The 24,706-nt window shown below is 50.8% G+C and overlaps 2 protein-coding genes across 2 annotated transcripts; one reads left to right on the top strand and one right to left on the bottom strand.

Moving 5' to 3' along the window:
• The first annotated feature begins 599 nt into the window (after positions 1–599).
• Positions 600–6,650, top strand: SNRPD1 (small nuclear ribonucleoprotein D1 polypeptide). The gene is made up of 4 exons (XM_061374827.1): positions 600–786; positions 1,299–1,375; positions 4,184–4,375; positions 6,471–6,650. Exons 1-4 carry the CDS (start codon positions 773–775, stop codon positions 6,545–6,547), a joined length of 360 nt encoding a protein of 119 aa, XP_061230811.1. The 5' UTR covers positions 600–772; the 3' UTR covers positions 6,548–6,650.
• A 313-nt stretch (positions 6,651–6,963) lies between these two features.
• On the bottom strand, positions 6,964–22,548 carry SLC6A20 (solute carrier family 6 member 20). The gene is made up of 11 exons (XM_061374826.1): positions 22,333–22,548; positions 18,437–18,577; positions 17,212–17,303; positions 16,364–16,591; positions 15,070–15,180; positions 14,266–14,507; positions 12,223–12,385; positions 11,586–11,790; positions 10,419–10,578; positions 9,311–9,476; positions 6,964–8,047 (listed from the first exon to the last, which is right to left on the bottom strand). Exons 1-11 carry the CDS (start codon positions 22,451–22,453, stop codon positions 7,898–7,900), a joined length of 1,779 nt encoding a protein of 592 aa, XP_061230810.1. The 5' UTR covers positions 22,454–22,548; the 3' UTR covers positions 6,964–7,897.
• Between the last annotated feature and the right edge of the window lie 2,158 nt (positions 22,549–24,706).

Below are 24,706 nucleotides of genomic sequence, written 5' to 3'. Positions count from 1 at the left end.
GTGAGGAGTGCTGTCGGTGGACCTCCCTGATGTTTAGTCCTAAGTGTTTCCTCTGCTCTGCTTCTCCCCTCACTGACCACAGCAATAGGTGCTGGGGATGAAAAGGGAAGTTGTCATCTCCCCTTCCCCCCCCTACTGCAGGCACACATCAGCTCTCTTACGTTTGGGGTTTTTTCCACTGTGTCATTGGTCTGTCACAGACTCAAACATGAAAGGTGATTGGCCAAACACAGAGGTTCTAAGCTGGACCTTCCTGAGTCGGTGACAAAATAGCATTTGACGGAGCTTTGTCTGTATGTTTTGGAGGGATAAGCTTTCATCATGTGCGTAAATTCACAGACAAAATTACTATTTTTTAAGAAATACATAAATCTGTACAAAACTATAAAATAATTGTATAAAATACAAACTGTAAAGTCTTGGGCCGTGGTTGTAAAATTAAGTGTTTTTCTCTAAAATGTATTTTTTTAATGCGGTAAAGCAGGAAAAGCTGTGAGCTCCTAGGAACCAGCTTGGCTTGCTTTTCCCCCCGCGGGTGGGACCTCCCGGACGCTAGAGGGCGCTGGTGTACCTTCGGGCGCGCGCGCAGCGGCGCTTCCGCCCATTGATCGCTGCGTGGGGCTGCCGCTTCTCGGCGGCGGCGCGGCCTCCTCCGAGTGACCCGCCCGCGCCTCCGGGCCTGCCCGCCGAGGGACTCTGCTCTCCCCGCGGCGCGGCCTCCGCCGCTCCCCTGCCCAAGGCCGCCCGGCCGGAGCTGCGGCCTCCCGCCGCGATGAAGCTCGTCAGGTGAGCGGATGGAGGCGGATTGCCGGCGCCAGGCCGCGGCGGGAAGCAGGCCCGCGCGTTCAGCCGCCGCCCAGCGGGCCCACATCCCCCGCTCGCGGCCCATGGGGCGCCCCGCCGCCGGCCCCTGTTTGCTTGGCGGTGGGGGGGCTCCTCTCCCGTACAGCTGCCTTGGCCGTGCGGTGCGGGAGCTCAGCAGTACCGTTCTCAGGGCGGAACCCCCGCCATGTTAGGTTAAAATTGCCCTCCTGAGGCGTTAGCGGGGTTTAAACGCTGCCGTCTGTGTGCGGTGGCGGTGCTCCTGTCAGTGCCGCACACCCCGAGGGCATGCGGGACGCGGGGGTTTGGACCTTGCTGTCGCATAATGCTTCACTGACCGTGTGCCGCAGGGGCCGGGAACGCTGCCTTTGAGAGCTGGGGATGTGGGAATACTTCGGGCAGAGCGGTTTTTCCATAACGGGACGTTAAACGGCTTTACATGGGAGTGAGCGATGTGATTTGTTTTTAATCCCTAGGTTTCTAATGAAGCTGAGCCATGAGACTGTGACCATTGAGCTGAAGAACGGGACCCAGGTGCATGGCACTATCACAGGTACGGCGGGCGGGAGGCTGCAGCAGAGCCGTGCTCCTTACCCATCTGCTAACGACTGGCTTGGAGCGAGCTCTTTTGTTTTGTACTCCCTCTTGCGGGGACCTTCTCTGGGCGATGCAGGAGGTGTTCTTCATAACGTACATCCTTGCGTACGAGCAGGGGGGTGTTTGTTACAGAAGAGCCCAGACTGGCAGAAGTTGCAGGGCAGAGCAGTGAAAAGCTAACCATGAAAACACGTGGAATTTCAGTCAGCTGCAGATTGTCTTTGACATACTGATAGCCACATACCCCCCTGGTTGACCTTAAGCTGCTGGTCTATTCTGTGAAGAGCTTTCTGTGTATAAGGTGCTGCTGGGAGGCAGTACACTCTCTGTAGTCCTGGGAGCCGGGCTCCAGCCTTCACTTCCAAACAGGCTTGGAAGCGAGGGAAGGAGACATTTCCAAACCATTGGCAAAGCTGTGGGAAGTGTGATACTCTCTTAGGACGATGATGCTAGTGAGGCAGTTTTGCTGCTGTATGAAGCTGGTCATGGAGGTACAGCTGAGTTTTGATAAGGTGTCTCAGTACATCTGAGTTTTCATTTCTGAAGGTGCAGTAACAATAGAAACGTTGCAGCTGAATGCCAGAAGAGGGATTTCTTTTCTGAGGGCAAATGTTAAGTGCTGATATGGTCTTAAATCAGTGAAATTTTGGGTTTCGGCGTTTTTTATCTAAAAAAATAGGTAATTTCTATTGAGCTCATTTTTGCTCTTGTTGAGGTGACCTTCTAAATCGTAGAATCCCAGACTGGTTTGGGTTGGAAGGGATCTTAAAGCTCATCCAGTTCCACCTTCTGCCATGGGCAGGGACACCTTCCACTAGAGCAGGTTGCTCCAAGCCTCATCCAGCCTGGCTTTGACCACTGCCAGGGATGGGGCAGTCGCAGCTTCTCTGGACACCCTGTGCCAGCGCCTTAGCACCCTCACAGGGAAGAGCTTCTGCTTAAGAGCTCATCTCAGTCTCCCCTCTGCCAGGTTAAAGCCATTCCCCCTTGTCCTTGCCTGTAGGGGCCCTTGTCCCAAGCCCCTCTCCAGGTTTCCTGTAGCCCCTTTAGGCACTGGAGCTGCTCTAAGGTCTCCCTTTAAGGAACCTTCTCTTCTCCGGGCTGACCCAGCCCAGCTCTCTCAGCCTGGCTCCAGAGCAGAGCTGCTCCAGCCCTTGCAGCATCTCCATGGCCTCCTCTGGACTCACTCCAATAGCTCCATGTCCCTTGTGTGTTGTTTCCCCAGAGCTGGACCAGGACTACAGGGGGGGTCTCCCCAGAGTGCAGCAGAAAGGGAGAACACATCTTTGCATATATTTACATTGATTTTATGGAACGGGTTTGAAAACACAGAGCTTGATGGGCGATACACAGCAAAAAGGGGTCCTGGTGCTGCACACCTGGTCTCCTGCTGATGCCAGAGGTCTTTTGCATAAGTTCGTGGAATGTTATTGGCTGTCAGGAACTTCTGTGTTGCAGAAAAAGCCTTTATGATTTAGTATATTGTTCTCATGAAAAATAAGCCGACTATTCTGTTTGCTTTTAATAATATCTGTGAGTGATCTTGTTCTGAGAACATTAATGTTAGCATTGCTGTAGAGATGACCAGGAATGTAGATGGGGCACGTTGCATTTGATGAAGCAGACCCTTACAGTTAAGCTGATGAATGTGCTTGGTCTCCTTTCCTTCGCCCACCCCAGGCTGCTTTTAGACTCCTTCTGCCCAGGCACTGTTAGTAAAACAAAACAGAATTCAAACTTGGCAGAGTTGTATTCCAGGGGATTGCTGAGGTGCTTTTTTGGCCAGGAGCAATCTGCTGAGATTTGGCAAAGTTCAGAACGGACATTATTTTGCTGTCAGATCCATCAGCTTTGAGTAGACGTGAAGGCACCACTCTGGTGTCTGATTGCAGCAAGCTCTGTTGAACCCAGCTGGATAGAAAGCAAGCCAACTGCTTGTCTCCTGGCCTCAGTGCTCTTGCAGGCTTAAATGTGGGTCAGAATCTCTCATTTTCTGTAAAAACTTCATGCAGTCTGTGTTTCTAACATGAGCATCTTCCCTTTATACTGATGCATGAGCTGTGCCCGTCATTGCTGGGCCATCTCTTCTTCCTCTTTGGGTGTGAGTTGGCCAGAGCAGGCTTGGTGAAGGGGCAGGTTTCATGTCATGTGAACCTTGCACATACCAAGTGTAGGTGCTGGAATACTGCGTAAAACCCGGAAGTAAGGGGAGAGGACAGAAAAATCTATGGAATAAGCACAGCACAGTAGTGGTTCTGTTTCTGGCCTGCTCCTCACTCGTTTGTCTTGATAAGAGATCCTACAGTTTGTCTTTCTGTGTTTATGGGACGAGACTATCCTGATTTTTAGCACAAAGGGTTGTTTGTGAAGGAGTTGGAACGTGTAGGAACTGCTGGGGTGGGTGTCACTGAACTAGCAGGTGTTTGTGAACTGCAGTTTCCATCTGGTTGGAACTGGATGATCGTGAAGGTCCCTTCCAACCCAAACCAGTCTGTGATTTTTCTAAGGCTTACAGAAGGTGTTGGTTTTCTTCCTCAAAGGTTTGGTTTGTTTGTCTTTGAAAGGAGTATAAAGATTAAGCAGCAGTTCGCTTGTTGTTCAAAGGAATTGTTTTAACCATTTACAAAATCACTCTTGCCTAGATCCAGATCTCTAGCAAGGAGATGCTAAAGGCAGCAATTGCTAAATTAGGGAGCATAAAACCAGCCAACAAGGGACCATCTTAAAGCCTTTGATCCCTGAAATAAGACTTGTGTTGTTTCAGGAGTGGATGTCAGTATGAACACACATCTCAAAGCAGTGAAGATGACTCTGAAGAACAGAGAACCTGTACAGCTGGAGACGCTGAGTATTCGAGGGAATAACATCCGATACTTCATCCTGCCCGACAGTTTGCCTCTGGATACTTTGCTAGTGGATGTTGAACCAAAAGTCAAATCCAAGAAAAGAGAAGCAGGTTTGTGCTTTCCTGGTCTGTGTTTGCTCTGTGTTTGTATGCGTTTTAGCGCTCTGAATCTGAAGACATCGGATTTGCATGTCTTAATATCTGCATTTGGCAGCTAGTTCTGTTGTCTCAGAGGGTTTGACACTGGACTAAGTCTGCCTTCCCCACCTTAGCATCTGTAGAGCTTTCTTTCATGTGAAATCATAGGTACGGCTTTTTATACATCTGTTTTAAAAAATGTAAGTGTTTTTAACCTTGAGTAAATCTTTATCACAGGACTGTTGAACAGAAACCTTCTCTCTAGAAGCCTAATGGTGTAGAGAGCAATTCAGTGTTAATCCACACCGTTTAAGGTTAATATCCAGTAAACCCCAGAAGGTCTATAGGTTGTCTTCAGGCACTGTGTGTTTCGCCCAGCAGTTAATCTGTGTACTTTTGAAATAGTAAGTAAGTTGTAAGTGAAAGCTGATCGTGCTCTAAATGTGGTACCATTTCTCCTGTAACTAGCGTTTAGATATTTGGATCTGTGGTCTTTGATCCATGCGTATGTTACAAATTGGTGTGCCTACCTCACTGCAACGGTGTGAGGAACACTGTGGTGTGTCCAGTGCAGTGTACAAGGGGTATGGCCACTGCCTTTATAGAGAGCAAGGATAAAGCTCCTCAAAGCATTTTGTTCCTCTCTCATCTATTAAAAACAACCTGACCACAGGGAGAAGTGAGTGTGGTTGGGTTTTTTCTGAACCTCACGATGTGAACAAGAACAGCACTACCTCTTTTTAACTTGGAGAGAGGAAAGGAGCTGTGATAGCGCTAGTTACCTCAGTTTCATCCTCCTGGCATCTCCAGTGGACTGAAGCACTCTCAGACCGATGCTGTGTTGTGCTGTGCTTTGCCTTAACCTGCAAATGCCCTCGGGCTTCAGAAGTGTGTAACACAGCGTGTGTCCTTGGCAAATGAGACTGCCAGTGGAAGGCAGGGTGCTGGCTGAGAGGTGTACGTGGAACGTGTGCCCAGGGTCTGAGTGTGCCAACACTTTCTCAGTGTGGCTGCTGCTGATTCATGTAGGTGCTGTAATCAGTCAGGTGTTGATGCTTCTGTGTATTTCACAGGGTCAGGCTGTTGCCAGCAGAGCCACCAGCCTTCTCACTGATTTGTGCCTCTGCTCTGTCTGCAAGCCATTTCTAACCTAGGTAGAGTCAGGTGGAACAGAGTCATTGTTGCAGTCTGCCGGGTAAATGTGAGTGCTGGAGTGTGGCTCTTGCCCAGCCACCCACTTCCATGGAGTTTTAAGTATCTGTTTGAGCCCTGCACTGACAGGCTTCTTTGAAATCAACCAGTAATTGCAAAAGTTTGGCCTTGCAACCTGGTGGGACAGGTTTTAGGAGAAAGAAACTCCCTTTAGGAGAAAGGGGTGAAATCCCGTTATCACGATTCGGATCTTAAGACCTACAGCAGTTGTTTGTAGCCTCAGTTATTCTGTGATTCTGCCTGCCCTTTACCATAAAATAGCAGTTTTTGAAAGCGGGAGCACGCAGCCGAGCCCATGGCCTAAGAAGCACATGGGAACGTGGCAGAGGCATCACTGAAAACTGGGAGGTGTTTGGGGGTGGGATCCTTTCAAAACGTGCCTGAGAAAGGCTGGGTTTGGGAATCTCACAGCATGTTAAACCTCACCATTTTTCTTTAGCAGAATACTTGATGAACCACAGTGCAAGCTGTTGCAAGAAAAAGCATCTTTTACATCGTAATGAATAGTGACAATGTACTCTTGTGTATGCTTTTGTGATGCCTGAAAAACTAGATTATCTCAAAAAGATGAAGAAAAAGAGAAATAAGTTCTCTGTCAGACTTACCTTACATTTGGGAGCAGCAAACTGTTACATCCCCTTGTTTTCTGCAGTGAAGACAGTAGTCTGTGGCAGTGGTCTACTGAAAAAGCTAACACAGGTGATGGAAATACTGCCTGAAACCTACTGAGCATTAACAAACTTAATACCTCATCACAGGGAAGCAGTATGTGTGTTGTTTATGCTTGATAGAGAATGTTTTAACCAAGGTGAAAGTGGGTCTCACATGATATATTCTTTCTGTTTCATCTGCTCAGTTGCCGGAAGAGGCCGTGGCAGGGGCCGTGGCAGAGGCCGAGGTCGTGGAAGAGGCCGAGGAGGCCCAAGACGGTAACTTCTCACCAGGCAACTGTTACCACATGGTGGGCAATTTCGGATATTTTTTTGTACAGGTCTTGTTTATGGTATCCATTTTTAATAAACTGGGATGTGAAAAAGTGTCTTTCCTTTGTTAGCAAAGCCTGGGGAGGGAGGCATGGCCTGTGGCTAGCGGTGCGTGGTGTCAGTGGTGGTTGTCATCATTGAGGTTCCACCCACCCCTAAAGGCCATACAACTGCCTCTTGCCTTTTGCCCCAAAGCAAGGGACTTGTCTTGGTTGCCATTAACATTGTTTGTTTGAAATTAGTCCCTCTTTAGTAAGGCATTTGCCATCCTCTAATGGTTCCATCATTAAGACACTGTATTAAGAACCCACATCCCATGAGTGTCTCTAATGTTCTTCAGAGTAACCTCTTTAAAGGTCACACCTATAATTTTACTTGGTTTTTATTACATGAAGCTTACAATTTAAACATGTTGCTTTCTTTATAAAATGGTCACATAGGGAAATGAACCAGGTCTGTGGAACAGCTGGATTGTTACAGCTCACGATTAGAGTATATCTGGGCATGAACATTGGCAAAGCTAATCCTACTTTTGTTTGGTGGGGCTTGTAAAGCAGCTTTAGCACAGATTTCTTCCAGTGTACTTAAAGTGTATCCCTAGAAAACACAAAGTACAGCACAGTGCACAGTTACATACTGGAATTGAAAGTTTACTACTTCTGGATGTGAGAGAACTGCAGCTCATGAATGTGTATGTATATCTATGTATGTATATGTACATATAAACTGCTTTGCTGGACACAAGTAGCAAAGAAGCAGTTTTAGCCACGTTTTATCTCCAGTACCATCCTGCTGACTTCTCCCTTGTAGGAAAGGGGATTATCACATTCACATTGCAAGACTTCAACAGTTGCATCTGTTGGTAAAAACATGTCATTCCAAATAACATGCATGCTTAGGAGTGGATTTCTGGAATAGTAAGGGTCTTCACTGGTACAAGAACATGCTTAGTTGGTTGCTCACGTTTCCTCATAGGCAGTGTTACAACAGAGGGAAAGAACTACCTAACCTTGTATAGTGGGTTGATGTGCTGGTTAATTTATGCTAGCATTTTGTGAGCTGCTCTTGTGTTTTCCCCTCTCTCACAGAGGCCTTTTTAAAAGCTTCATCGTGTTACAGAAGAGCTCTTTGTTTTTCCAAACCACTGTGGAACCTCCTAAGAGCACTTTTTGGTCAATATAGCACCCACAATTCTCAACTCTAGAAATAGCTGCTACAAATAATGGTTGCTGCTGTCTTCCAGAAGTGCCCATCTGCTGGCGACGGGGGTAAAGGTCTTCCCAAATCCAGCTGTGGGCACTCAGGCAGTGGTTGAAACGCTTTCCCTCTTCAGTCTCTTCCTTATAAATGTTACTAGTGCCCCTAGGGGGATGCACATGATGGATGATGCCACCAGCAGCCCGATCATGGCCAGGGCATAGCCTGGGTAGTCCTTTGTCACCAGCTGCCCCTGCAAGGGAGAGAAGCAGAGTTGGATTTGGGGTTATTCTATCAGTGTTCTGTAGCAGGGTCTGGAGCAAAGCTCTGAACAGGACACCCACAGAGACCAGCGCTGCCCTCAATACTTTTCTTTGTCCAACCCTACAAGCTTAAAATTAACAAAACCAGAGCTGCTGACAGAAATACTGAGGAACACTTCACTTATACAAGCTGTGGGAAAGAGCAGATTTGGGCTTGATTGATTTTTCTTAATGAGGTGGCTTGGCCCTGACCTCTGTCAGGTCTCTGTGCTCCTCTCCTGGAGCCTGGGGGCTCATGCTGACACCCAGTCACCAGGCCAGGACTGCCACAGGTCCCAGGAAAATGTGTCTTAATTTGTGTGTGCTAGGAACATTACCAGGAAAGATTATGAAAACAGTGATTACTTACCCAGTTGTAATTCACTGTGATAAATACACAGCTCAGCATTCATAGAATCCCAGACTGGTTTGGGTTGGAAAGGACCATCAGGATCATCCAGTTCCAACCCCCTGCAACGGGCAGGGACATCTCACACCAGACCAGGTTGCTCCAAGCCCCTGTGTCCAACCTGGCCTTGAACTCTGCCAGGGATGGGGCAGCCACAGCTTCTCTGGGCACCCTGTGCCAGCGCCTCAGCACCCTCACAGTGAAGAACTTGTATCAAAGTGTTTTGTGAAGAAAAATGTGTATGGTAATTATGGAAACAATAATAATTAGTATGAGTAATTATTATTTCTTCCAGCAGCAGCTCGGGTCTGTTGAAACACCGCTCATCTTGTGAATGCTCCATCCCTGGCAGTGTTCAAGGCCAGGTTGGACGAGGCCTTGAGTGATATGGTTTAGTGCGAGGTGTCCCTGCCCATGGCAGAGGGGTTGGAACTTCATGATCTTAAGGTCCTTTCCAACCCTAACTTTTCTGTGATTCTGTGATTTTGTTCAAAATACTGTACTTTGAAAATAATTTTTCTCTTTATAGTTTGAAAATGTTATTTGGGTCTTCAACATTAAGAAAATGTTACTGTTTCAAATGTACAATCAAGACTCAAGAGGGAAATGACTGCATTTTACACAACCATTGTACTAGGTCACATTTTCCCTGGGTAACCTTTCTACAACATTAAGGCATGGCCCTGGCTCCAGCTTCCCCCTTCAGAAGGCAGTTTTGTGGAACAATGTACTATTAAAGAAAGCTCAGTTCCGTGCAGGAATTAAGGGAAGTTTAAAAACAACCCCTAACCCAAAACTGTTTTACCTGTGTGGCATCCCATGCTTGGTATTGCAGCGTTCCCGTGAGGATATAGTCGGTGAGGTAGAATATAAATAGGCTTATAATTAGCAAAGGGCTGGCAAAAGCCCACATAAGTTTCCAGTACCAGTTGAGTTTGCGTCCAACCATGGTGTAAAGATCCTTCTCAAATCTGTGTGTAAGGAGAAACCAACAATAAGCACATGTTGAGAACAGCTGCACATGTTCAGTCCATGCCTTGATTGGGGTTATTGCAAAGCCACCTACAGAATTAAATAGGTAAGATGGGAAAGGGGAGGACAGTTGACCAGAAAAGTAAGGAGAAGAGAGGTATTGTTCTTCAGGTGGGATCATAGAGTGAGAATGAAATCAAGAGAGCAAGGCTTCCAAGAGGATCCCAAACTGAGGAAGAGTTAGCTAGATATAGGTACAGCAGGAAAAGTCCCGAGTCCAAGTTCAGACCATTACTTGATGTAAGGAAATGGAGAAAAGCAGTGATGCTTCAGTACTGTGTAGAAGACACCACTTGTTGTGGTGTAGTTGAGTTGTTCTGTTCTCACCACTGTTACTTGACTGTCCCTGAGGAAGATGCTGGGAATGGTACCTAAAGCCACACAGGAAGCCTGGATCCACCTCACAGGCGTTGAACTCATCAAGGCTGGAATACCAATGTAGGTACCAGTTTGCTAGCATGCAAACAATGCAAATGCTACAGCATTTCCCTTTAGGTGCCCTGAGCACAAACACCTCTGCTGCTTAAAACCTTGGTGCTGAATCTTGCTTCTACCCGCAAGGGCTGACCTGGGAAATGTGTGGATCTTTGAAAGCAGACCTGCCAGCACTGTGCTCACACTGAATCACTGTGAAAGGAGGAGCATCTCTGGCAGAAGATGCCCTGGAGACCAAAGGTGAGAGCAGGGATCTGTGTGTACGGCTTGGACACCACACAGCCCTGAACCCAAGGCACTGGAAGGGGACTGCAGGGCAGGGGAGACCCCATCACCTTGTGGGTACCACAAGCAGCAGAAACATCTCACCCGAGGAGGTGTTTATTCTGTGTTCACTCCCCCAGCTAGCCCACTGTGAAGAAAGGAGGGTTCAAGCTCTTTCTTACCTTCTTATCCCATAGATGTAACACACCGCGATGGTTTCTACCAGCACGATGAGCAGCAGTGAGAGGGTGGCTGCATAGTCATTGAATATGTCAAACCAGTAATTCCCAGCCTCCATGGTGAAGATGAGGCCGATCACACAGTTAATGAAACACACAGCACCTGTGGGGGGCAAACAGGGACCCTGCTGTTACACCTGGAAAACCAAAGCTCATGGGATTTGTGGTGATTCCTATTGGGAAGCAGCTTTCCGAGAGGAGAAAGTGATTATTTTTCCCTTTGGAGAGGCCCATCTCTATGTGTGTGTGGCTCTGCTGGTATGTCCTTAAACTGCTGCTCCTCAGAGCTGCCGTCACAGCACATCACCACAACAGGGTCAAGACAACAGTCTTGGCTACAGCCTTGTCACATGGAGAGCAAGTCCAGAGGAGGCCACGAGGATGCTCAGGGGCTGGAGCACCTCCTGTAATGGAGACAGGCTGAGAACATTGGGGCTGTTCAGCCTGGAGAAGAGAAGGTGCGTGGAGACCTCAGAGCAGCTTCCAGTGTCTGAAGGGGGCTACAAGGATGCTGGAGAGGGACTCTTCATCAGGGACTGTAGAGATAGGGCAAGGGGTGATGGGTTCAAACTGAAACACGGGAAGTTCAGGTTGAATATAAGGAAGTTCTTCCCTGTGAGGTGTGGCAGGGGGTTGGAACTGAATGATCTTAAGATCGTTTCCAACCCAAACCAGTCTGTGATTCTATGTACGTGAAGCATCTGCGGTTACTGCTGGGCATCCAGCTAAAACAGGTTTTCAGGTGGGACAACTGATTTCCACGCCTGAATGGAAATGTTTATCGCTTTTGGCCAAAGGCTGAGGTGGCTCACAGTTGGGATACTGGAGATGTGACTCTCAGCCACTCAATGCAGGTGTCTTGACACTTGTCCTGGCCCTTTGCCACTGGTCAGTAGACAGCAGTCTGAGGGAGCTGGGGTGTGCAAACAGCCATGATTGCCCTGGGCACTGTTCTTTGAGAGCTCCCAAGGGAAGGAAGGTGCTCTCCAGGCTGGGCAGCATGTTTGGTGTTCCCTGCTCCACCTGATGTCAAAGAGGAGCCCCCAACAGCAGTGGGACAGCAAAGCTGTGCTCGCTGGTGGCCTGCACTGTGCCATGGTGGGCACTCACCTGAGATGACCTCCTTGGGGAAGCGGGTGGCAATGGCCCTGCTGTCGGTGAGCGGTGTGAGGATAGCAGCCGTGTTTCCCAGCATGCTCCCGATGCCCAGCATCAGCAGCATGACAAAGTAGAGCACAGAGTACAGCTGGGGCACTTCCATGTTCTTGATGGCTTCGGAATAGACGATAAACGCCAGCCCCGTCCCCTGGACAGCCTGATGGTGAGAAGGGGACAAGAAGTGAGTTATGGGCAGCTCCTCAGCTCCATAAAGGACATAACAATAGGGACATAAGAGACTGACCCTATGCCACAGCAAAATCCACCCATCGTGGTGTTTTGCACAGCAGAGGGAGATGAGATCTGTGCTGGTTTAATAGCACTGCATGGAAATGGTGTCATGCTACTCTCAGCATCCATCCCAAACCTTCATGTCCTGCCCTGTCCCTCAGCCAGAGCCAGCAGGACAGCACTGACACCCAGCTCTATGGCTAATGACCCAAGTGAGCCCCTTACTGGGCTGATCCAGTGCCCCCTTGTCCCATCCCATCCCACTCTGAGGTGTGGGAACGAGCCCCTCCACAGCTCCTAGCCTCACGTGGGGCTGCGTGGGCTGGGTGTGAGGACAGGAGTGGGTGACCTGACTCACCGTATCTAGTTCAGCTTCCAGGCTGCAGTTCTTAAGCTGTGGTGACAACCAGGCATATTCCCGCGGGTGCGTGGCCATGAGGTAGTCCTTCATCTCACTGAGGTTGTCCGCTGTCAAAGAGCCTTCCTCCAGGTCAAAAGTGTTGATCAGCAGCAGGATCACCCTGGAAAGATCATGGGAATTTAATCCTGGCTTACGGGCCAAGGGATGAAGTTGAGGTTGGTTTTACATCCCCTTCTCCATGAGCCCCATCCCCATGGGCTGCTCTGCCAGCCCCAGGGCTCTGGTCTCCCTGGGCAGGAGCATCGTGCTGGCACTTGAGTGACTTCGTGTTCATCTCTGCTGCAGAGGGAGCAGCTCCTGCACTCACACTGCTGCTCCCAGGCAGGTGTTTTGGGTGCTGATCTGTAGCTCTTCCCCTTTGATCTCACACAAGCAGGGATCAGCAGCTCCGTTTCCTCTCTGCTCATCATCAGACAGATTGAAAGCCATCAAGATGGGAGTACGAGTGTAATTGCTGCTGTGCAGGCTGTGAGTGACAGCTTGCTGCCTCAGAGCTTAACCCTGCAGGCTCTGGGCACCTGCAGAGCATCACTGCCAAGGAGGCTGAGATCCTGCCACAGGGCTTAGCCTTAAGGGAAGGATCTGAGCATCTCCATGTTTTATTAATAAGCCCACAGCCCCCACCAGAGCACACACCAGGACCAGGTAAGCTGTGCCCAAGCCAACTGTGATGCTCCATCCCCCCACTCTCTTCTGGACCCCTCTGCTTCCCCAAGAATTCCCATTAGCCTTTGCATAAATGCATGGAGTTGGATGTCTGGACACCCCCTGACCATTAACTCCAATCACGTAACGAAGGCAGGAAGGACCACGCAGATAACAGGAAGGCCTGGACACTCCCTTGGCATATCAGCTCTTTGGAGATGGTCAATCATTCCCAACAAAGACATTATACCAGGATGAAAATTTGCACTGACTAAAGGCAATCATCTCACCCTCTATAAACAGTGGTGCCAAGAGAGCCCCTTTGAGCTCTTCTGGACTGTGGGACACCTCTCAGAGCCCCTAAACCCCCAAAGTTTATGACATAGGGGGATTATCTGCCTGGGCCATTACTGCTGCTCACTGATTCTCAAACCTTTGCCCCTTGAGAGTGCTGAGAAACCTCACATGAGTATACTATTAGCAATATAATACTATAGTAATACCAGTAATAGCACTTGTCACTGCACCCAAGGGCAATCTTTAACATCTATACATCTGTATATCCACACAGCTCCATCTTGCTGTGTTGTGTGAGTTTAGATACTTATGTGTAAGTGCGTGTACATTAGCTTCAATACTCTAGTGTTTTAGAAACCTTGTGATTCATTTTAACAACACAGACTTCTATTAAATTGCATGTGTCATCCTATAGACATAAACCATTGGCCAAGTCTGATACTAAGTCTAAATCCAGCCAAAGCAAGGGGGTCTCGTCTGAACCTTGTGACTCAACAGGAAGGAAGGTCTCCCTTACTCACCTTGTGACTCAACAGGAAGGAGGGTCTCCCTTACTCACCTTGTGACTCAACAGGAAGGAAGGTCTCCCTTACTCCTTTGTACCTTCAGTTTCTATACACATTACTTCAATTCCACTCTGTGTAAATCACTTTAATCCTGTATAAACCATTACCAATCCAGACATGATCTCATCTTGTGTGTAACGGATTCTGTTGAATCACACACTTAGAAATTTCCATTAAGATCACATCTGTTGCTGTCTCTGACAGTGATTCCTTTAGCGTTCCTATACACTCGGTTCCACAGCACAAACTCACCCTCTTGACCTGGCACAACCAGGTGTCGAAAGTCAAGCTTCCTATGACCTTTCATCTCAGCCTCCATCACTTTAAATAGCCCCATTAGCTTTATTAGAGCAGTATCAGGGGTGATCTCAGGGCAGCGCTGGCAGCGCTCCACGCTGTTACTTATTTACCTCCCCTCTCCCCTTCTGCTTGCCCAGCTGGGGTGGAAAACAAGCGGAATGCCAGGGCTTACTTGTTCAGGCAGCTCTCGTAGTTAAAGGTTGCCTTGAAGCCGTAGATGGAGAAGGTGACGATGCTGGCGAAGATGGAGGTGGCGCTGTTGATGAGCGAGACGATGATGGCGTGCCGCTCGCAGTTGTTGCTGGGCTCGTTGTAGCTGGCGAAGGCGATGAGGCTGCCGAAGCCCAGCCCCAGAGAGAAGAAGATCTGCGTGGCAGCGCTGATCCATGCCTTGGGGTTCGACAGCTGCTCCAGCTGCAAAGGCACATGTGTGGAGCAGGGGTGTGGGGCTGCACACGGATGTCTGGCGCTGCCCTGTGCGCCTGGTTTAGCTCAGAGGTGGGGTTTGGGGCAGGGTTACTGCTCAGTCTGACAGTAACACTACAGGTTATAGAAGCATAGAATCAGAGTGGTTAGGGTTGGAAAGGACCTTAAGATCATCCAGTTCCAACCCCCTGCCATGGGTTGGAACCTCACACTAGGCCACGTCAGCCAAGGCTCTATCCAACCTGGCCTTGAACACTGCCAGGGATGGGGCATTTCCCACGTCTTTGGGCACCCTGTGCCAGCGCTTCAGCACCCTCACAGGGAAGAGCTTCTGCCTTACGTTGATGGGCAGGTCTTGTTGGGCAGGAGAAAGCAAGCAGCTTATGAGCACTGTGTCAAAACAGCCTCCAGCCATTCCCATTCGGGGTTTCCAGCTGCCTGACCTGAGCTGCTGCTGCAAACACTCGATACAAGCACAAGCAGCAGCACCACCTTTTAACAACCCTACATGTTTGGCAACAAATAGCATTTCCTGACCAGTTCAGTGTACCTTTGGTGTGAACATGTAGATGAGCCCATTCACAGCTCCGTGAAGGGTTAATCCTCGGATGAGGTATATGATGAGAACGCAGTATGGCAAGGAGGCTGTTACATAGACGACCTGGGGGAAGGAGGAGAAATACCTTGGTCTAAAGAATGCATAAGACAGAGCTCATCTGCTATAGTCAGACCTCCTAGAAGGCCAGAACCAAACTTGAATGAAGCTCCTTTAACTCAGATGTGGAAAAGGCTCTTAACTTCATGTAACCCAGATGGGGGTGGAATTAAATCCTTCCATTGACTTCTATGAGCTTTTGCTCACCCCCTGGAGTTGAACTTAAGTGTTCAATGTCCATGTTGGAAAAAGCCGCTTGCGAAACAAAAAAGGGAGAATCCCATTGCCTTCTCTTTGCTGGATGTGCCCCAATGGCTCACCCAGGAGCATACATAAAACCTACCTGACACCCATTAAAACAAACCGCCCAAACCCAGTGCTGCTCCTGCTGGTTCAATGCTCCTTGACTGTTTCTTTCTTGCCCCAGGGCTGCAGCAGGTTTCAGAGGTTGCTCCGAGTTTACAGGCCCTTGGTTCCTGTGCTTGGCTAAGACGATTTGGGGATTACAGCCCTCAGCTCGCTGCTTAGTGCAGGCTCAGCCGGGACACTGCTTCCTCCCCCCTTCCTCATAACCTCTGCTGTGAGTAAAAAGTGACTGAAAATGCCTGGTTGATGTCTTCTTCTTGTTGCAGAGACGGAGGAAGAGATGTCTCCTGCCACTGCCGCAGCACTGCTGTGCTGGGTGGCTTCCTGCAGGGCCAGCAGCTCGGTGGCTGGGTTTGGAGCAGGGGTGGCTGCGTTCAAAGCACTTTCCTGGGTTATTTTTATCAATATGACTCAGTGTTTTGGTTGAATCTCCTTCAGTTGCAACCTAACAGAGCAGCAGAGGCAGTGGGGCTGGGGGAGATGCCATAACCCCAGGTAACAGCCGCTCATTTATCCTCCCCATGTCATAGAATCCCAGACTGCTTTGGGTTGGAAAGGAACTTAAGATCATCCAGTTCCAAGCCCCTGCCATGTGCAGGGACACCTCACACTAGAGCAGGTTGCTCCAACCTGGCCTTGAACACTGCCAGGGATGGGGCAGCCACAGCTTCTCTGGGCACCCTGTGCCAGTGCCTCAGCACCCTCACAGGGAAGAGCTTCTGCCTTAGATCTAACCTGAACTTCCCCTGTTTCAGTCTGAACCCATCACCCCTTGTCCTATCGCTACAGCCCCTGACGCAGAGTCCCTGTGCCCAGCTCTCACCTTGCCGGTGGACGCGGTGCCGCGGAGGATGCAGAGGTAGACCACGAGCCAGGCCAGCGTCAGGCAGAGCGCCTGCTCCCACTGCAGGCTGCCGCTGGCCTCCAGCGAGGGGGAGATGTTCAGGGTCTGCCGGTACCAGAAGTACTGGGTGGGCGACGTCTTCTCGCACTCCTCCTCGTAGCCGGTGCGGTTGCGGTTCAGGGGGCAGGTAGCCCATGGCAGGGGGTCCTGGGAGGGAGGGACAGGGAGGAAGAGCTCCTGCTGCCAGCACACAGGGAGAACCAGGCTGCCAGCGGGGGTGATGGTGAGGGGGGTTCCTGCCCAGGGCTTGCTCGTGTCCCCATTGTGCTGCCTGGGGCTGGGGATGGACCCCTCTCTACAAGAGAGACACGGAGGTGCTGCAGTCTGTGCTCCCAAGGCCTGCCCTGACCCTCTTCCCTGGGGGTGATGGCCTCCTCCCTGAGGACTGAGCCTCTCTGATGCTCTAACCCGGGAATGAGTCTCCCCCAGTGCCAGCCGTCTCCCCTGCCTTCAGACAGACCCGTCCTGTGGTGCTGGACACCAGGGCCACCAAGGCACATGAGAGCAAGCCATTATGGGACTGTCCCTGATCTCCATTTCATTACATGGTGAGGAGAAGACACCCCAGTGCCCCCGGGGAGCCCCTGGAAGGGGACACCATGGCCTCATTTTTCCCTCCAGAGAGGCCCTGGGAGGGTTTCTGAAGCTTTTAGGGCCCCCATTCCCAGCTGAGAACAGTGCCATGCAACAACCAGCACCAATGCAAAGCCACCGTGACCCTCTGTGGCCACGGCAAGGCCAAGCCCTGCTGCCGGGAGCCCACTCACCTGGAAGGAGTGGAAGAGGTACCAGAAGGCCCAGGCATTTATCACGTTGTAGTACATGGAGAGGAAGAAGGAGACGACGACGCTGGCAACACCTGAGGGCACGGAGGAAGGCGCTTGGTCAATGGCAACGCCCCAAAACAGCCAGGGCCCCATAACAGTGGCCATGGGGGGGGTCTCCTGTGCACCCCCACTGCTGCAGCTGCCTCCTGCTCCCCTCAGAGCCGTCCTGCCCTGGATTTTACACTTCAGCCACTCCAGGGTGAATATTCAATATAGCCTTAAAAATGTGCATTGAAGCCAATGATAGTTTGGGTTATCAGGGTAATTTAATAACATAATAACATAGCTAAGAGTGGGCTACAAGAGAGACATTGAGGTGCTGGAGCGGGGCCAGAGAAGGGCAATGGAGCTGGTGCAGGGCCTGGAGCACAAGTGTGATGGGGAACGGCTGAGGGACCTGGGGGGTTCAGTCTGGAGAAGAGAAGGCTCAGGGGGGACCTGATGGCTCCCTACAAGTGCCTGACAGGAGGTTGGAGTGAGGTGGGGTCGGTCTCTGCTCCCAAGGAACAAGGGACAGGACAAGAGGAACCGGCCTCAAGCTGCACCAGGGCAGGTTTAGATGGAGCTGAGGAACAATTCCTTCCCCAGAGGGTGCTCAGGCATTGGAACAGGCTGCCCAGGGCAGGGCTGCAGTCACCGTCCCTGCAAGTGTTCACACAGCGTGGAGACGAGGCCTCAGTGCCATGGGTTAGTGGTGGCCTTGGAGTGCTGGGAATGGTTGGACTGGGTGAGCTTAAAAGGCTTTTCCAACCCGGTTGACTCCACGATCAGTAAATGATAGGCAAAGGCAGGAAATGAGGGTACAGTTTGATCACGCAGTGTGGAGCTTATTGGGAAGCTGCTCCTGGGGTCAAATCCCAGTGCAGGCAGCCCCAGGGGCTGGGTTCAGTGCTGGCCTTCACACGGTGACTGAGGGCAGGGGGATTCACACCTCCGAGCCCAGGGACCCTGCACAGTGCATTGGGGTTTGGCTCCAGTGTCCCACAAGGGACAGGGGAAACGTGTTCCAGGAGGTGCGTGGAGAAAGGCTTTGCTCAGCCTGGGGAGCCCCAGTGAAACCCCAGCTCCTGCCTGGTTTCTCTGTGCAAGGCAAAGCTCTCCTCCACCCAGAACCCACCCCCGTGCCCCACGCCCCGACAGCTCAGGATGCAAACCGAGCACGTACCGACACCGCAGAGGTAGGGGCTGATGATTTTCCAGGCACCGATGCTGCCCTGCCGCATGCGCTGCCCCACGGCCAGCTCCAAGTAGAGCAGCGGCATCCCCTCGGCAATCAGCATGATGAAATAGGGGATCAGGAAGCCTCCTGCAGGGAAAACCCAAGAGATGGCACTGAGGAGATGGGCAGCAGGATAACACCATCACCACTGGTGGTCCCATCACACCGGTAGGAGCTGGCTGGGGATGGGTCCTGCCCCGCACCCTGTGTATGGAGGGAATGGCTCAGCCCAGCTCGACCCCATCTCACCGGTGGGGTCCCACAGCCGGTGGGCACTGGGCATGGGGAACGTGCCAGGGCCCTTGGCAGAGCTGGGGTTTCTGCTGTTAAAGTGTGCGTGGCAGCGCTGCCCCGATGCTTCCCTTTGAGCAATGCTGGGGGCTGGGGCTGTTAAAGGGTAACTGACTGCGGCCAACCCCTGTGAAGGATAGTGGCAGAAAGAGGCCGAGGGAAAGATTTACTTTGTGCATGGCCAAAGCACTCAATGGAAAAGTAACAGCGAAGCACGTGTGGAATGGAGAGCTCTGAGTAACTGCTGATGTCTGTCCTGGCTTAAAAACACCCCAAACAAACCCTCTCCCCTTCCCCATACTGAGCCTGTGCAGGCTTTCCCCCAGAGGTCCTGCCTGCACGCAGCCTTCTCCCACCCTGTGCCTGCTCATCCCTGCACAGGGAGCCCCAGGGATGCTCCTGTGGAAGGCATGGGATGAGGGATGGGGATGAGGGAGCAGGAAGGACCTTCCCACCTGGCCATCAGGATGTGCTTTAGCTGGCAAAGGAAAGAAACCCTTGTCCTGGACTCGGGGCTCCCTTCAGCACACACTGCTGACTGAGGCGAGCCCGGGATTGTCAGGGAGCCCTTCCTGCTCCCCTGCTTACAGCCAGCCAGAGATACTGACGTAAACATCTCTTATTTAGGCTTTAATCTGCGGCATTAACATTCCTGGCCATGGGCTCTGTGCAGCGCCGGCAGTGACTGGGGCAAGGAACTGGGAATAAACACTGGGCAATAATCCTGTTTATGCTGGGAATTATCTCCCCCCCTCCTGGCTCCCCGTTATTAACAACCCCTTTGTTACTCTGTTAGGTAACTTCCTGTGCTCTCGGGGCCTTCAGAGCTCGCACCCCCTCCGTCCTGGCTGGGTGCGAGCTGCCCCGCAGCCACCCAAGGGAGTTTTGCCGTGTACCATGGGAGGGGGGGGTCAGATTTAGGCTCTCCCAGCAGTGCTGCCACGTGTACAGAGTTGGCTTTGACACTGCACAAGGAGAAGCGCCTTCAGGCTTGCTCTTCACCCCAGCATCCCCCTGCATCTAGGGGGGCTCAGGATGAACCCCCTGCCCTTTGCTCTGCACCCTCTTTGCATGCAGATACAGATTCCCAGCCTGGTTTGGGTTGGAAGGGACCTTAAGATCATCCAGTTCCAACCCTCTGCCATGGGCAGGGATACCTCACACTAGAGCAGGTTGCTCCAAGCCCGTGTTTAACCTGGCCTTGAACACTGCCAGGGATGGGGCAGCCACAGCTTCTCTGGGCACCCTGTGCCAGCGCCTCAGCACCCTCACAGGGAAGAATTCATTCCTGATGTCTGTTCCAATGGTTAGGGTTGGAAGGCACCCTGCAGTTCATCTAGTTCCAAGCCCCCCATCTTCTCCCTGTTACTTTTCCTAAAGGGTAGAACCAAAATGCCTCATATAAGTGCCTCAGTGCAGCCATATGGACCAGCTCTTTGTCTGCTGTGACCTCCCTGTTCACTTACACCCAGTGTTGCTCCCTATGGTACCAACCACCTGAAAGAACAGCCCCCCAGGCCAGCCCCCTGCCGCTGGCACATGTGGAGTGTGCCCCAGGCATGGTCATGGCACTGGGCTTGGCCTCTGCTCAGCATCCTGCCTGATGCCCAGGGGCTTCCTTGCTGAGCCCCCACCGTGCTGCAAACCCATCCCATTCCAACCTGCTCATGGACAGACTTCACTGCACCTGTGAGGTCTGAACCTGCTGCTCTGCTCAGGTCAAGCTCTCTGGAGGGCAGCAGTGAGGAAGAGGTAATGTGCCAGTGAACAGAAAGGTAGGAGGCTGTAAGGTCTGCAGATACCCTGTTTGGGTATCAGCAGTGATAAGGGGCTTATTGCTCTGCTGGGCAGGACAAGGCTCTGTGCTTTTCTGCAAGGAAGATGCCAAAGAAGCAGTTGCTGGCGTGCCCCCTAAGCCCAGTGCCAGGCATAGCCAGCGTTTGAGCTCCTGAAATGATGTTTTGTCCTGATGCTTGGAATCCTTTGGAGTGAAAAACAAGAAAAGCAAAGCCTGCTGTCAGGAGCTTTGGCTTCACGGGAGGGAGAGCTGCTCTCCCCTGGGAATTCAACCAGGGAGGATAAAATAGAGGAGGAGCTATTCCTATCAAAAGATGCTGTTCACAAAACCCTTGGGTTAATTTACCCTCTTCTTTCCCCAGGTTAATCAAGTGGCCCAGCTCTGGTTACATCACAGACTTTCCACCAGTGCTGATGGTCGCTAAGCCCAAACCATGCAAAGCCTCCCAGTGCCTGAGTTGTGCTGTCCCTCAGCAGGTCTGCCATGGTGAACCCATCACGTGCAGCAAGGAACACTTGCATTTTGGGACTTGTGGTGGACTTCACTGCAAGTCATGAAGTCTTCACCCTCAAAAGCATCTATGTAGAGGAATAATACACCTGGAATTGCATCGTGGCTATCATTTCTGCTCTCTGAACCATCTAAGACAGCTTCCCCCCTGTTAGCATCTAGCTTCTACTCTAACCTCACCCACTGTTACATGGCTTTTCCTCCCCAGATCCCAGAAGGAAGCTACAAGCCAACAAAACAAGCACAAAACAAGCACAAAGCACTTAAACAACTCAGCGTGCTCCCTCCTGGAAGGAAGAAAAGGCAGAAGCAGACCAAAAGCAAACGGGCAGATGCTCATCATGTCACTTAATGCACAACTGAGATGGGTCCAACGCTGTAGCAACAGATACAGTGTAAGAAGCAGTAGATAACTGGGCTGTCTTATAAAGAGAGGCTCTTTATGAGGATTCTTCAAAACATGAGTATGAAGCAGTGGTAGCTGTATGCTAGAAGAGGTTATTAACATTGGTGTTTAGTTAATCTAATTAACTGACTTTGGTTTCTAAGGGAGGACATTTCTGGCTGCTGTATGATACAGACATCCTCTCTCTTCAGTTTGGACCTAGGAGAAACACAAACATCCAAAGAGCTTTCCTTTTGGAGCCCCAACAGAATTATCCTTTGTTTTCAATGCTTCCCAGGAGCCATTAGCCATGGAACTCCTGTTGATTAAGGAGTTTCAGCCAAGTCCAAGGCAGATTTGCAGCCAAGTTATTACCTCCTGAAGGAAGGCTTTGTATAAAAGACAACTCAGTCATGGCAGAATCAAAATGATAAACCTGTTCCTTAAGTTAAATCAGTGTAAGCATCTCCCCTTCCCAATATGTTCCAAGTGCCCACACGTGAAGCTACAAGGGACTGAACTAGTTTCTGATGCCTTCAGGGGGGTTCAATGGGGCAAGAAAGTAAGAAATCAATACCATGTGGTCCCACATCTCTCATTCTACCTCCATCCTTTCAGCAAACACGGGCCTTCCCACTTCATTGCGCTTCTAGGGAATGAGTGTTGCTGTGTTGGGCTGGATCTCTTACGCTAGATAATAGCTAAAACAAAGCAGCAATAGAAGAGATTGCACACCAACAAAAAGCCTGCCCTGGGCCCTGCCAAGTGGATAGCATGTTAGCACAGACAGCACTCATTGGGATCTAAAGCTTGCCACACTCTGCCTGAAGGGAAGCAAGAAACATAAACCACACTCACCTCCTCCGTACATCTGACATAAGTATGGAAACCTCCACACGTTTCCCAGCCCCACGGCGTAGGAAATGCAGGCAAAAACGAACTGCAGGGGATTGTCCCATAGCGGCCGGGATTTCTCCATTGCCTGCTTGCAGGCAGAGGTTCCAGCCAAGCCTTCCTGCCTTCGCTCCTCCAGGTGCTCTGCCAGCCCTGCCTCAGACTCCGCGCCAGCCTGGCTTGGAGGGGAGGGAAAGGCGGAGGAGCTCTGCTTGCCAATTCCTATCAAGCTTTTTAATTACTAATCTTATTAACAGGCACATACTGGAGTAGGAATGCTGGTAAATAGATTATAGACACACAGAGGGCCACAAAATTGGTACTTTGGGGGAATAGCCGCTTGGGGTTTGACTGGCGTTTCTGGGAAGGATGTGAGCCCAGGGATTTTGATCAGCTCACACACCGACTTGACACTGGGAAGCAATAACACTGGGGCTGCAGTCTGCTTGTGGACATGGGACATTGCTCCCCCACAGAGGGCCATTCACATGTGTGAGGCACCAGCCTGCACTTGATAGCACAGGGAAGGGGTTCCCACACCTTTAGGACTGGACTTAGTGGCTGTCAGAGCTGCCTTTTAATCCCAGTGCCCCTTATCCTGAACAGGTCCTTGGGTATCCCATTGCCTGTGCTCTGATGCTCACCCCAACCAGCCCAGCACACTCCCCAGTTCCAACAGTGGCCATGAGGCAGTTCCTATCATCAGCAATGCATGTCCCCAGCCTGCTGCAGCCTTGAGAACAACACTCAAGTTTGATCCCTTGGGAATATCACTGTCCCTCTACATGCTCTGTGTGTGAGAGAGCACGTGAAACAGCCCCGTCTCTTTTCACTCACCTTCATGCTCAAACCCCACTGCTGCAGATGGACCTTTCTGAGGGGTTGCTCCTTTAAAACACTTTCAAGCAGGAAGGACCCAATACATACAAAGGCCATTGAGAAAAGGTGTCTATGGCCTGCTGTGGAGGCAGAAGGACCTCGGAGGCCTTTGGGTCATCTGTGAGGTGCCAGGTCTAAACGTGAACCCTGTGTGCTTGGGTCCTTGCCAAGGTACACTTTGAGCTCAAACACTTCCCACAGGTCTCCCAGTGAAGGAGGCTGCTGGCAGGATCTGTAGGAATAAAAAGGGACTGAACAAGTCCAAGGACTCAGCTTCCTTCTTCAGTCTAAACGCATTGGTTTAGTCTCAGGCCAGGACTGGGCCCCTTTCAAGTGCCAAATAAGACTCACTCAGCTTCTGTCAGCCTCACTCCTCCAGCGCCAGGAACTTGCTCCATGTGTGTTGCTCCAGTATCCCACAGACACTGGCAGAGCTGAGGCATCCGGCTGCGGGTGCAAATCCCTGCTGTGGGGCATCTGGATGCAAGCCCAAGCTGCTGAGGATGTCGTGCAGGTTGTTGAGACCAGCAGAACCCTGCTGGGGGACTTGGTGACCACCTGCAATAACAGTCACAATGTGGGATGCCGCCTTTCTGCATGTTAGGAGAAGGGACTATGAGAGCTTCATGCATTCTCCATAAGTGAATTGATTCTCTGTAAGTGAATCCATGCTTCATGGTGTGTCTTAACACCGCTAGAAATGGATGAAAACATCAGGGTTTGCCAAACCCTTCCAGAGCCCTGTTTTGAGGGCGCTTGTGACAACATCCTAGCAGTTGTTGTCTTGCCTGCAGAACTGCACCGTGCCAGCTAAGGGCTGGCTGGAAATGTCTCATGGGTAACCCTAAATCCTGCTGGAAGGAAAAACCCAAGGTAGTTTTAGACCCATGAGCTGTACAACTGAAGGACGTACAACAGACGTGTCAGCTGTCCCACACCAACAAAACTACTGCAAATGATTAAGAAGTGAAATGCCCACCACTGCTTGTGGGATTTATTACAAATGATGCTCACAAATAACTGAGCATTTAGCAACTCGCAGGCAGGACAGCCTTAAAAATAGCCCATCACTAGCCCGGGGGATGCTTCTGTGTGAATAGATTACTGCCACTGATGAGCATAATCAAGTTAAACATTTCCTTGGCTCTGTACCTCCTTCCCATTACATTTCAAACTAGGTTACTAATGGACTGGGGAGGCTGTGCAGGCAGAGAGGGCTGGTGGCCTCGGCTCGGGTCAGGCCAGATCAGGATGTTCAGGTGCAATGAAATGAATCCTTCCTCTCTCACAAATGTTGGTCTCATAAGCAGCTGGGATCACAAACTACTATGGGGTGTCAGCTCTGGGGTTCAGGCTCTGCCATTCCTGGAGGCGCTCATTCCAAATGGAAACATGCTGGCTGTTGGTGTATTAGATGATTATCAAAGGGAAGTGATGAAGGAGTCTCTGCAACCTATGT

The sequence above is a fragment of the Neopsephotus bourkii genome, unplaced genomic scaffold (assembly GCF_033783945.1).
Source record: "Neopsephotus bourkii isolate Nb327-2 ecotype Australia unplaced genomic scaffold, CSIRO-AGI_Nbou_v1 NB_1655, whole genome shotgun sequence".
NCBI lineage: Eukaryota > Metazoa > Chordata > Aves > Psittaciformes > Psittacidae > Neopsephotus > Neopsephotus bourkii.
This window is presented reverse-complemented; position numbering and strand designations above follow the sequence as displayed.

What these genes read in the sequence shown, in the direction of transcription:
- SNRPD1 (XM_061374827.1), top strand. An exon ending in GGTGCATGGCACTATCACAG is followed by an intron (nt 1,376 to 4,183) that starts GTACGGCGGGCG and finishes GTGTTGTTTCAG; the next exon opens with GAGTGGATGTCAGTATGAAC. An exon ending in ATCCAAGAAAAGAGAAGCAG is followed by an intron (nt 4,376 to 6,470) that starts GTTTGTGCTTTC and finishes TCATCTGCTCAG; the next exon opens with TTGCCGGAAGAGGCCGTGGC.
- SLC6A20 (XM_061374826.1), bottom strand. Translation starts at nt 22,453, where the DNA reads ATGGAGAAATCCCGGCCGCTATGGGACAATCCCCTGCAGTTCGTTTTT. An exon ending in ACCTCTTCCACTCCTTCCAG is followed by an intron (nt 16,592 to 17,211) that starts GTGAGTGGGCTC and finishes CCTCCCTCCCAG; the next exon opens with GACCCCCTGCCATGGGCTAC. An exon ending in TGGAAGCTGAACTAGATACG is followed by an intron (nt 11,791 to 12,222) that starts GTGAGTCAGGTC and finishes TCTCACCATCAG; the next exon opens with GCTGTCCAGGGGACGGGGCT.